The 13096-nt window shown below is 33.1% G+C and overlaps 1 protein-coding gene and 1 long non-coding RNA gene across 2 annotated transcripts; both read left to right on the forward strand.

Annotated features, from left to right (window-relative positions):
• The first annotated feature begins 5620 nt into the window (after window positions 1-5620).
• LOC139520315 (uncharacterized) lies at window positions 5621-9505 on the forward strand. Its single transcript, XM_071312852.1, has 2 exons — window positions 5621-5710; window positions 7667-9505. Exon 2 carries the CDS (start codon window positions 7680-7682, stop codon window positions 9360-9362), a length of 1683 nt encoding a protein of 560 aa, XP_071168953.1. The 5' UTR covers window positions 5621-5710; window positions 7667-7679; the 3' UTR covers window positions 9363-9505.
• A 1228-nt stretch (window positions 9506-10733) lies between these two features.
• LOC139520314 (uncharacterized) lies at window positions 10734-12699 on the forward strand. The gene is made up of 3 exons (XR_011663860.1): window positions 10734-10972; window positions 11633-11750; window positions 12268-12699. It is a non-coding gene; the product is annotated as an uncharacterized lncRNA (long non-coding RNA).
• Window positions 12700-13096: the final 397 nt, after the last annotated feature.

Here is a 13096-nt window from a genome sequence, read left to right on the forward strand (position 1 = left end):
TCCTAAACTGTTGAGACCAAAATACCCAAAATCAATCCCAGCCTTCCTTTCATGGTCATAAACCTTGTGTCTAAATTTCATATATTTCTATTGACTTATACTTAAGTTAGAGTGCGAAAACCAAATGTCTTTGGATGAAGACGATGACGCCAACGTGATACCAATGTACAATCAAAAAGTTTTCAATTTTTGCGGTCGTATAAAAATGATCTCAAATCTAATGGAGTTTGCAACAATAATTATTCGACTACTCATTTTAATAAAACATAAAGTATTAAAATATAAATGTCATACAGTCATGGTGATGATGCCCCCGCTAGCATATAACGTTAAAAAGGTACATAAAGTGAAGCTGCCAAAAATTTGAACTTAAACTGAGTTTAGAGGTAATAAGCATTATATACATATTTCACTAAATTTAGTTGAGACAAACTTGAGAAATTTTTCCATTTGTGAAAGGGCATAACCCTAGAAAGATAATCAAAGTTCTTGTAATCACTGAATGGCTATTAAAGACTGCTTAAATTTATCAGTTGGTAGTAAAGTGAATTTTGCATTGTATATTGTATATACATGTATAGCATTATTTTAAGTTGATTCAACTACTATTCTGGACAGAGAAATCTAAACTCCAATTTTTAAAGAAGATTTCATAAAGCATTGGTTTTAGGTAATTCAACAACCATTCTGGACAAAGAAATAACTCCAAATTATTGTCTGGAATTTACAAAAATGTTTGTTTTTGGCCCATAACCCACAAAATAGACCTCAACCTTCTACTTATGGTATTCAATATTATGGTACAATTTCAGAACAATTGAAATACTTATACATGACTTTTTGTACAGACACTAGATTAATGCTTGTTTTGGTCACCTTTGGAACCCTTATTCCTAAACCTTAGGGACTATATATATAACCCCCCCAAAACAATCCCAAGCTTCCTTTTATGATTATAAATATTACTGTGGATTCATAATTATTCTTTGGATACCAATTTTCATGGCTTTCGTGGGTAGAGTCTAACCACGAAATTAATTGTTCAACGATTAACACATTTTCTATAGGCTTGTATGCAGACTTCGGCAAAACCACAAAATTAAATATCCACGAAAATGCAAATTTTCTTTAATCCACGAAAATTGGTACCCACGAAAATAAATGCATCCACAGTATGTTATAATTTTAAGGCTTCCTTTTTACTTATACTGAAGTTATTATCTGGAAACCATCCGTCTTGGGAAGACGACGACAGGATACCTGCATGTATTTCAACTGCAAAAATTTCTGTGGTTGTTTAAAAATTTCAAACATGTACAATGAAATATTGTTTTAGAAATTGATAAGCCTAGATATGCCTTATAATTTTTCCCCGCATAGTTGAAGGACCATTTACACTCAGAACCGAGTCATCAGTAGGAAGCTAGTACAGATGTATTAAAACAACCTAGCATCATATTGCTAGTAGTGGTAGTAGCATTCTCGGGTAAATTTGTTCTTTTTTTTATAATATGTTTGGTTCAAATCAAAATAGAATGCTTTTATCTCCCTAATACTTACATTGTAAATAGAGGTGATACTACTTTGACAAATCCTTGTACATGTGAGTTTTCTATCAAATCTTTATTTCACAAAGAATGATTTGCATAACAATGAACTGAGCTCAAAGCAAAGTATTCAATAATACACTTAGACAAAGAGCTAAATTCAGTGATATACTTTGTACTACAGGTCCTTCATTAACATCCATCGACCAAAACCACATCTCAAAAACATTCCATACTACATGGTTGGATTCAGAAGTCCTGAAAAAGACATGATTTTTTTTATCATATTTTAAGTATATATACACAGGTTAAAACTTTCTTGTGGTACAATCATTCCGTATCTAGCAACTATCAATTTGCTTCATGCACATATTGATATGTGTTGAGTTTACCTCTGTTGGAAATAAGAACACACAAACCTCCACCTAATTTTAGTCAACGGACAAAACATTCAAAACTATAAAATATTATCTAAGACTTGTCAGTGTCTATTTACCATTGCCACTGAATCAGTGATATATGTACACATAATTATGTACATGCAAGACTAAAATTATAAAGTACATATATAAGACTAAAACTGACATTCAGTCTTTAAGATATCTTCATTCCCAAAGTCATTTTCAAATCTGACTTCATGGTAAAATAAGATTCCATATCTACAACCAATGAAAAGGAAATATCCCTCTAATAGACTAGCATTTAAATCACAGTTTTCTAAAATGGAAGCTAGGTCACCGTGGAACCTAGAACTAAAAAAATCGAAACAATATATCTTAAACATTTCAAATGCATATACATGAAATAATATTAATCTCTAAAATTCACCATATTGTTCCCTTTTTTATCTTCTGTTCGATTCTGTATATCCAGTGGCGGATCCAGAAATTTTCTAAAGTGGGGGCCCACTGACTGACCTAAGAGGGGGCTCGCTCCAGTCACGATTCAGTGATTCCCTATATAAGCAACCAAATTGTTTCTCAAATAGCAGGGGCCCGCCCCCCCTAAATCCGTCTCTGATATCAACCTCTAGATGTCTTTCAATTACATTCAGTTTAGTGTGGGTTGATGTTTGATTGTTGTACATGTTACAATGAGCAAAGCCCATACCGCAGTCAGCTATAAAAGGCCCTGATAAGACAATGTAAAACAATTCAAACGAGAAAACTAACATGTCTGTTTAAGGTTACATCATCAAAATATGTAGGGTAGGTAGGTAGGTCGGTATTTTCTTTTTATTATTTTTTGCGCCATGATTTTGAATTGTGTGGTCCGTCTTGCATGGTCCGAGTTGTCCATGGGGCGACTCGATTCCCCTATTTATAATGATTGGATTATTTCTTACGACGGCAATAAAATGGCTTAGGGTGGGTTCTCAAAATAGGATCGGTCAGGTACCCGTAAACAAACATATATTTTTTTGGCTTTACCGAGAGCACCATTGAAATATATACAAATCACAGATTGGATACGCATCAACAATGTAAGACCTAATTTCAACACCCCTAAACAGTGAATATTTTTATCGCAAACAGTAGAATTTTATTACATAATCTGAAAGATGAAACCTTGAACTTCACAGGAAAAATACTCCCATTGCTGAGAAAAATCATTTAAAAAAGTATCAGTTCAATATGTAAAGCCATTATTATAGCATTTTTTCAACTAAAATAGAATTTTCAGCTAAATGATAGCATCAAAGGCATACACCTTGCTACTTAAAAGTAGCAAAAAGTGTTGTTTTTTTTTTAAATGTACATGTACTAAATAAAAGATATCATTTAAATCTATTTGTTGTAAGTTTTGAAAAACTACAAAATCCCAATTTGTGACTAAACCTTGCAAATTGAATTTTCTACTAAAAAAAGTGATTTAAAAATCACTTATTTCCCCTGCATGACTGAACATGGCAATTTATGAGCTGCCATTTTATCACACCAAAACAGACAGATAAACAAAAAATGACAATTGTAGGATACGTTTCTGTAAATTATGATAAAATCATGTTTTTAAATAAATGAATAATACCAAATAGATACACCAAAATTTAAAGCACATTTATAGGAGGGATATACACAATCATTGCTAAACTATACATTTCATACTCTATGCATTTCAGAGGCGGATTAAGGGGGGGGGCAGGGAGCCCGGGCCCCCCCTTTTTGGGAAAAAATTTGGTTGCTTATATAGGGAATCACTGAAGTGTGACTGGAGCGGGCCCCCTCTTATGTCAGTCAGTGGGCCCCCACTTATGGAAATTCCTGGATCCGCCACTGCATTTATAAATAAATATTGGTTTAAAAAAAGAAATATTGATGTGTATGACAGTATGACTATCATGCTTATTCCAAATTGATGGTAAATTCCATGTCAGCATTGTATTTTGGGAATTCCCAGGTAAATGCCAAGTCTAAATACAGCTGCTTCATCTATACTATAGCTGTCTGTAAATATATTCTTCCAATCAAGGCAAACCCAGCTGAGTACGGTGTATAAAAATACACTGAATATCCTCCACCAGTATTTACATGCGTACAGTAAATCCGTTAAAGAGTAAACCCCTCCTATACCCCCTCATTAAATGCACCAAGAATTTCAGGGCTGTAATGTAGGTCATTTATACACACCAAAATTGTACAAAAAACTTATGTCATGTTTCTGTATACCAAATTATCATGAAATTGAGCTGTTTCCTTCAACATATACAAATATGTAGAAATAATGTACATCGTTTTCATTAGATACCAGATACGACTAAACATGTAATCAACCTCTGAACTACAATGTTATATGGAATCGTCCATAATGTAAACCCCTAATATACAATGTTGTATGGAATTGTCCAGGCGAAAGACAGAATTCGCGAATACACGGTTTCCGCTGTTAATGCCAGTGTTATCATGACTGACATTAGGGGATGAAATGCATATAGAAGACTATAAACAGCTGATAAAGTCTATTCAATAGTAACGTTTTTGTTCGTTGAAATGTGTGGGATTGTGCAGCACGTGTCATCATGACATGTGTCCCTTCGCGGCCTTCAGTTTAGATTATAGACTAGAGAAGAGACTAAATGCGTACAAACCTGATGTTAAATGAAGATATACGGAATTTAAATAACGTGGATCCTTTAAATGTACGAAACACAAACACATATGACAATTGTTCACATAAAATAGATAGTAAAATTTTCCAAATGAACGTCCATTAAAATTAAGTCTCTGATGAATATTTCCCGCGCAAATGTCATGGAATAGACCAACACGAATTTTCGGTGTGTGTTGTCATTAAAACATTCGGGTCAATGAACACAGTTAGATTAAATATATAAATAGGTTAACTATATTTATATTGGTTTTTCAGAAAAGTGACTTTACCAGGGTTTTTTTGTGGCAAACAACGGTAAATAGCCTATATCATCTTGACATGACATATGAAAACCCCTTAAGCATAATGGTGTGTGTATGGAATAGTCCATGGAATTGTCCAAACCGATACAGGTGAAATACGTAGAATAGTATTGCTGTGTCTATTGTGGACACAGCAATAAAATCAGATTTGAGATCCTTATGAGCCCGTAGTAAAGTAAAAAAAACTGTAAAAAGCCTTATTTAATAAAATTTGCTATTTACTATATAGTATGTTAACAAGGGACTGAATATTTGTTTTCACAATTAAATATTAAAACCAGTGGGGTCCAGGATATTTCATTTTGTTAATTTCTTCATTTCTACTAAATTGAGGATGTGGAGCCAGGCAGTGCAATAACAAATTAATGCATCAATTGTTAAAGCTTCTCTGATCATATCTTTTTTCTATTACAATGGGATAGTACAGACCAAATGGTAATACAAGTGTTATATATTAACCATTTTAACAGAGGTTCACTCACTAGAAGATCAAAAGAACAGTAAACTTTCATGTTACAAATACATTGCTATTACATTTCGATTAAAAGTACCGTCTACAGAATGCACCGCAAAATGCATACTTCATATTTTAAAGCATGTTTTTTTTCGTTATGATTTATTTATAACTTATTAATGTCACGTGTAGCTTGTCGTCATATATCTACATTTTAACCTTCCTGGTTCATAAACCTTGACGGAAACTCATCATAGATACTATGATAAGATATTCTAGACCATTCAACGAATTTGCAAGTAAGTTCCAAGCTTTCATTAAATCGTATTCAAGGTCAATTTCAATTACCAATCCATGCAAACGTCAATTAAGCTCAAGCATTAATGTTTCTACGAATAAAAATGTCATATCCTGCCTTTTTTCCAAAGTGTCTTATCCTGCAAAAGTCCTGTGCTTCCTTTTTTTTCAAATTTCATTCTAGTTCCCCCTCCCTTTTCCTATAATTCAAATGTTAACTCTCTTAGCTATATTTTGCTCGAATTCTTTTGTAAACATGGGCCACGGTTGCTAATGTTGAAGACCATTTATGTATTGAAGACGAGAAAACGGTACTGTACTAAACACTCATCATGTATACCAATTATAACTCTCTGAATACATTTCAACAGAACTTCTGAGATTGTTAATTTTAATGGTGTAACTTTTGCAAGACCTTTCGTAAGATAGGACTGACCCGGGATTTATTGCCATGCAATAAACGCCCCTCCCCTCTTCATTATCATTTGAGTCAAATAAGCCTACTTTTTTATCGTCATTTTATGAATATTCATCTCCCTAAAAGAGGCATGTCTTGTGCCGCAGCCGTATTTACAAAGTGCAATCTTATTGATGTTACCTGTTATCTTGAAAACTATTCAATATAAATCGATACTGTTAAAGAAAACATGATGATCTAGACAAGATCTAAAAATAAGTTAGATTTAGCCTCAATCGTTTGTGCATACACTTTTAGTAAAGTAGCAATTGACCTGTAATGCCTACTTACCTTTTTTGGTGTTTTGTGCAAAAATTATGTAAAGATATCTTGGCTGTTTAGATAATGTAAAATAAATATTTTTCCTATTTCTTATTAATTAAGTTATTATACTTATTAGTTCTAATTTTTATGGAAGCTTATAATAGTCACGAGTTGATCAGTTCTCAGCCCAACTTGTTGACATAAATAAGTGGCAAAGTTGAGTTATATTCAACTTTGTGAACTTGATTGTGTGTACTTGTTGAGTTATTTTCTAAACTTTCCGACTTTCAGAAAGTGAACTTGTTAGCTTCTTCTGAACAAGTCGACTTTGACAAAGTGAACGAAAAGTAAAGACTCGCCTTGTGTACATGGTCTTTGTTCACTTGTAACATACAACCAGTCGGCAGTTTAACATTACACGTTTACATTGACGCAGTAATTGCAGGCGTTACAAAATGTTCCGTGGAGTCCTTCGTAGAATCTTGTCCTACAATATCTAAATTGGTAGGACATAATAAGTATGTATGCTTTTTGTGTTGAAAATGATTTACCGACATCTAGATTATTCGCTCAATAATAAAACAATGTGACAAAAAAGCTAAATTCTTCAAAGTAACATTTTTATTTAAAATACTTAGTATTTTGTATTTTGCTTGAATCTCCCAGTAACAGTCACTTTTGAATACCGATTCCTTTAATAACTCTCTATAAAAATATGTCGCACTGTGACCTATGATTGTTCACATATTGGTCATTGTTGTTTCATTTTCATAAATACTGCATTTTCTTAATCTGTATCTACCGTTTATCAAGTGGCAAAAAAAGTTTTACCCGGCAACAAAATAATAAACGAAAATGTCTTTGTAAGGAGTGTTTTACTATGGAACATTTACAGAAAACAGTAAATCTTTAAGTCTTTAATTGCCGTGACGGACTAGCTTTCTAGTAAGAGCCGTACAAACATGTGCAATCATTTTAACTCGTTCCCAATTACAGGATGCCTGACATGAGATACATCTCAATTTAAGTATATTAATCCAAGATTACCATTTTGTTTAAATGCAGCATAAGCAGCCTCGTTTAAATGCCATTTTACTTTAACAACATTTTTCAACAACAGCCCAAATATTGTGTGACCAGATGTACTAATGTAGGAATCTTTTTCACCATAATAATATTTAAAGATCTCTTTTATAGTGACACAATTTGTCTTACGGTCTCATTTTTAATTTTCCAGAGTGAATACAATCATGGCATCATCCAGCACAGTTATTTGTGGTGTTTGTGAGTCTCAACACATGACATCGAATGCCGACGTCTGGTGTCCTGAGTGTGACGAAGGACTTTGTTCCGGATGTCTGAAGCATCACAATGCATCAAAGGCCACTCGTAACCATGGCGTTATACCTGTCGACAACTATAAACAATTACCACCGTTGATAGCCGATATATCACAATACTGTTCCCAGCATGACAGAAAATTCAAGAATTATTGTCCACAACATGAAAGTGTCTGTTGTCCACTGTGTATTCACTCCAACCATGCTAACTGTGTTGGGATATTATCGCTGGAGAAAGTCATACAAACAGCTAAGACTTCCGTCTTATTGGAAAGTTTTGATCAGAATGTGAAAAATATCAAAATGAATATCGAGCGAGTCGTTAAAGATAGAAAACAAAATCTTCTTGAAATCCAGAACCAAAAGCAGAAATTTCATGATGAAATAAAGCAGGTCCGATATAAAATAAATGAACACCTAGACACTCTAGAGCAACGACTACTTCAGGATCTATATGCTGCCGAAAAGAAAGTTAAATCACAACTTGAGGAATTACTAGCAAAACTCGCTGAAAATACGGAAAAAGTTAATTCAATGGAAAATAATCTTTCAGCCATCAAAGATTATGCTTCAGACCTTCAAACATTTCTAGGGAGTAAAATGATTGAAACAGAAATTCAAAAATATGAAACATTTCTGCAGTCTTTATTCGACGATGGAAGTTTGCGGAAGATAGACATCAACTGTAAAATTGATGACAAGATAACCGACGTATTGTCAACTGCTATTTCACTAGGTTCAATATCAATCGAATCAAGCACTCCATTGGTGGTTCTGAAGACAGGAAAAGAAATACAAGCACAGACAAGGTCTTGGCAGCACGTACCAATTTCATCTATCAATGATATGACAATGGCATTAAAAAGTAAATTTCAATTCGATTATATCACTGGATGTTGTTTTTCATTTACAGGAGACACCTTTTTAGTACAGTACGACTACCAGCGTCTGTTGATTTTAAAGGAAGATGGAACCTTTAAGAACGAAATACCTCTATCAATGTCACTCCCAGTAGACATTACCTGTATTGATGACAAAACAGTCGCCGTTTCTTTTCCTAATTCTAAGCAAATTCAAATCATAAAAGTTTCAACTAAAACAGTTGAACGCACAATAAAAACGGCCGGTGATTGTTACGGTTTATGTCACTCAGATGACCATTTGTTATACTGTGATACTGGCAGAGGTATTCAGAAAGTAAATATGTCAGACAATTGTTCTTCTACTTTAGTTAAAGACCACACCTTATCCGCCTGGAGTTATGTAGCAACATCTAAAGACAAGATATGTTATACCAATAGCTCCAAGCATACAGTAACATGCTGCTCGTTGACTGGAGAGAAGATGTGGGAATACAAAGATCAATTAGTTAGTTATCCACGAGGGATAGATGTAGATAAAAACTTGAATATTTATATTGCATCGTGTGGTAACAATAGTGTAGTTGTAGTATCGCCAGATGGTAAACAAGCAAGAAAACTGCTTGAGAAAGATGACGGATTTGATAAGCTTTTTGGACTCGCGTTTGATGTCGAGAAAGAAAATTTATTAGTTGTGAATTATGTGGAACCTGCGTTATACAGACTAAGTTGAGACTAATGTAATGATAGTAATAGCGTAGTTAACAACTTCAAAGCAGATTTAGTAGGAATTTTAAATTTGTGTATATATATTGAGTTACTTAGTTATAATTGTCTTCATTTGTTTTTGTTGTTGTTATATGTCACAAACTGTAAAGTTTATATGGCAATAAAACTTTGAATTTAAAAAAAATAATTTAAAATTTATCTGAAATGTATTGAAATGACAAACATTAAAAAGAGTATAAATCAAATATACTTAATTTCATTTCAGATATTTGCTTTAATGTGTTGAAACATATGATATACGAGTTACCTGGCATTATTTTTTTATTTTGACATTGTCGATGAACATTTAAATCCTGAAAAGCGCTTTGAACACAAAAAATAAAAATAGGGCGTTATCATTTCACTCGTGACAATGTTAGCAGTATCCCTTGTGTTGTTCTTTTCATGAAATGTATAAATGAAGAAGAGGTATGATTGCAAAAAACTACACAATGGACAAAAATAACCAACTATAGGTCACTGTAAGGCCTACAACAATGAGAAAGCCCATACCGCATAGTCAGCTATAAAAGGCCACAATCGCAAATGTAACGAGAAAACTATACTAACGGCCAAATTTATCTACAAAAAAAAAATGAACGAAAAACAAATATGTAACACATCAACAAACTACAACCACTGAATTACAAGCTCTTGAATTGGGACAGGCACATATATATACATACAGAATGTGGCGGGTTTAAACATGTTAGCGGGATCCCAATCCTCCCCTTACCAGGAACAGTAGTGTTAAAGTACAACATAACGAATAAGCTTGCCAATATTTTTTGCAATTCTTCATACGATGAACGGTAATTTATTTGTCTCCAGAATACTAGACATGGGCATGTGTATCTGTAGGCTGACGTGTAGGCTCTTTATATTTCAGATGTTTGAATACCTGTGTACTTTATACATTGTACACTGCAAATATTGCAGACGCCTGACGCGTCTGGACGCGTTCCAATTTTAAACACAATATGTTCAGTTATTAACATTAGTGTTCCACATTGAACGCCAGCGTTAAAGAATATAACACATTGTGTTCAGGCTTTTAACGCACATATTCAAGACAAGTGTTCTAAATTGAACACTAAAAATGTTCTTATATTGTAATGGGGAGTGAAAAAAATTCATCATTTCAGAGTCAAACAGACGATGAATAAGGGTGATTCGTACTATGATTTGACGATAAATGTGTTTTAGCTGTATCGGCATATAAGCAAATTATAGTTTGGTAAAAAAAAAAAATGAAACATTTTACAAGAGCGTATTTATAAGCGTGCAAATGAATGATTTTTAATATGAATCTTTTTCTAAACGACTTAAAGTTCTTAAGGTATTTTTTTTAACAATGTAAATGCGTAAATGCTCATGAAAACGTTGCTCTTGTAAAAGCGTTCTGGTGTCGAACATGATGCGTTCAAATTTACCATTTTCCCTGAACGCCATGTGTTCCAAACATATCCGCGTACATAACAGCGCGTGACGTATTAATGTACCGGAAGTTTGGTTTTTGATCGTGATTGAAGAAGCTTCACTGAAGAAAATTAACAACAAAACTTGATATAATAGGTATGTTTATCTATATTTATCTACACATGACGAACATAAAAAATATTTTTTTTAGTCATGAAATCAACAAATGTCTACTTGGACAGGACACACTGAAGTATAAATGGAAGAACATTTTGTTCGAACATAAAACTGCCCCCTCCACTTCCACTTAACTGTGCTGTCATAATTCGATTAAAAAAGTAGCGGTTCTTTGAGAGATTACATTCAAATTATCATGTTTAAAAAAAAAATTAACCTCTGTAAATTTATACGTAAATGTTAAATGATATCGTTGCTATTGTAAATGTGTTCTGGTCTCGAACATGATGCGTTCAAGCTAATCGTTTTCTCCGAACGCCATGTATTCCTAACACGACTCAAACATTGTGTATAGAAAGCATTAAGAAGATCAAACGATCATCTACACTTTTGAGGATGTACATTTTTTAATTAAATAAAACCAATGCATAAGGATTTGTTCACAAATGCAAAAACTGTCATGACATTGCAATGTCAAGACAGAAGTTTGTAAAAAAAGGCATACTGCAACACTAATTTTAAATTTCTCATGTATATGTTATTTATAATAGCTTTGTAATTAGTAATTCATTTTAGCAAATGTCCACCCTTGTGCACTGCATTCATGTATTGTAATGTATTCCTATGTTACTTTTATAGGGTACAAACCCAACTATACTGTACTTAAGGGTAATTGTTCGTGCATACCTCGAGAATAAAGAGAACATGTTGCAGTTCAAGAGATGACTACTTATCCTGCACCATAAAAGTACTATATGTCAGTTTAAGAATTTTGAATAGGAGTGCATGTCCATTGACTTCTTACAAGTGTTGTTATTGCAGATTTATCAATAAAATGTGCACCATTCACTTGTTTACATTAATCAGAAAGCTATTTGAGCTAAATTTGATGCAATTACATCATCCGTCAATTATCCGTATACAGATCATAAGTGAAAAAATTACTAAATATCTTTCAAAATAAAGGCAAATGGTAATTAGTTTCTTGAAATGTTAGCAGTTAATTTAGTGACAAGTCTAAGTTGACGATAAAGTTTTGCCTAAAAAACATAATAGCACTTGCTGGACACTTTCTATCATTTTTTTAAAAAGATATAGAACACGAGAGCACATTTGACCACTCAATTACCACTCATTGGCAAATGCATCTTATCTTATAATGCTGACAAGAATAATGGAATTACAAAAACGAAATAAGATTTTCTAATATTCTTAAGGAATGTCGACATGATGAATAATTTGTTTACTCATACACTTCATATTTCACATTTTAGAACTTACGGTTGATGGATAACAAGGTTAAAGAATAATTATAACCCAAGGAGACGAATCCTCTAAAAATGGAAGCTCAAAATCAGTTGTAAACGACTCAAATCATGTTTAAAAGTGTCCAAGGAAGCAGTGTTACATGAACACCGACTCGACTACTAGCATCATATACACAGGGTATTTTATGTTTGATATTGACTATCTGAGTGCTATGCAGCCAGTGGATTATGGAACATTTTGGTGATAAAAGAGTCAGTGGCATCAGTATTTTGTAAAGAAATTCAGAACAGTTCTTGACTTAGGAAGTTGCAAACGATGAGTTAAACATAAGACACTTGACTTTGTTGTAACATAATAATTTTAAATATATGACGAACATTTTGTTTATGAGTAAATATTTGGACACATTTTGCAAATTACAAATGTTATATTTCTAACTTGTCATTTTAAAGTTGCTTGAATATTTCACATTTTATTGTACTTTTTTTTTTTAAATGTTGCCTTTTTTAATCAATTAAAGACGTTTTTAATCAATTAAAATATTTGTTTTACAAGACCACAATAATGTTTCAGAGAATATAACACTTTTTCTGGAACATGTAAAATTGTGTTCCAGTAATATACACTATGTGTTCTGGATATTAACACATATTTCTGGAACACAGTCCGGGCGTTCCAGAAGTGTTACAAGGCTTAGAACGCGTAACGGCATACAATTTTGCTCACAAGGACATGTTCCAGATTCAAACACTAGGCGTTCAAGAAGTACACGCTATCCGTTCAAGAATAACACATAGCGTTCGAAAGATGCACACATGATGTTAAAAACTGGAA

Source organism: Mytilus edulis, chromosome 4 (assembly GCF_963676685.1).
Source record: "Mytilus edulis chromosome 4, xbMytEdul2.2, whole genome shotgun sequence".
Taxonomy (NCBI): domain Eukaryota; kingdom Metazoa; phylum Mollusca; class Bivalvia; order Mytilida; family Mytilidae; genus Mytilus; species Mytilus edulis.

Coding starts and splice junctions, on each gene's coding strand:
- LOC139520315 (XM_071312852.1), top strand. CDS start 7,680: ATGGCATCATCCAGCACAGTTATTTGTGGTGTTTGTGAGTCTCAACAC.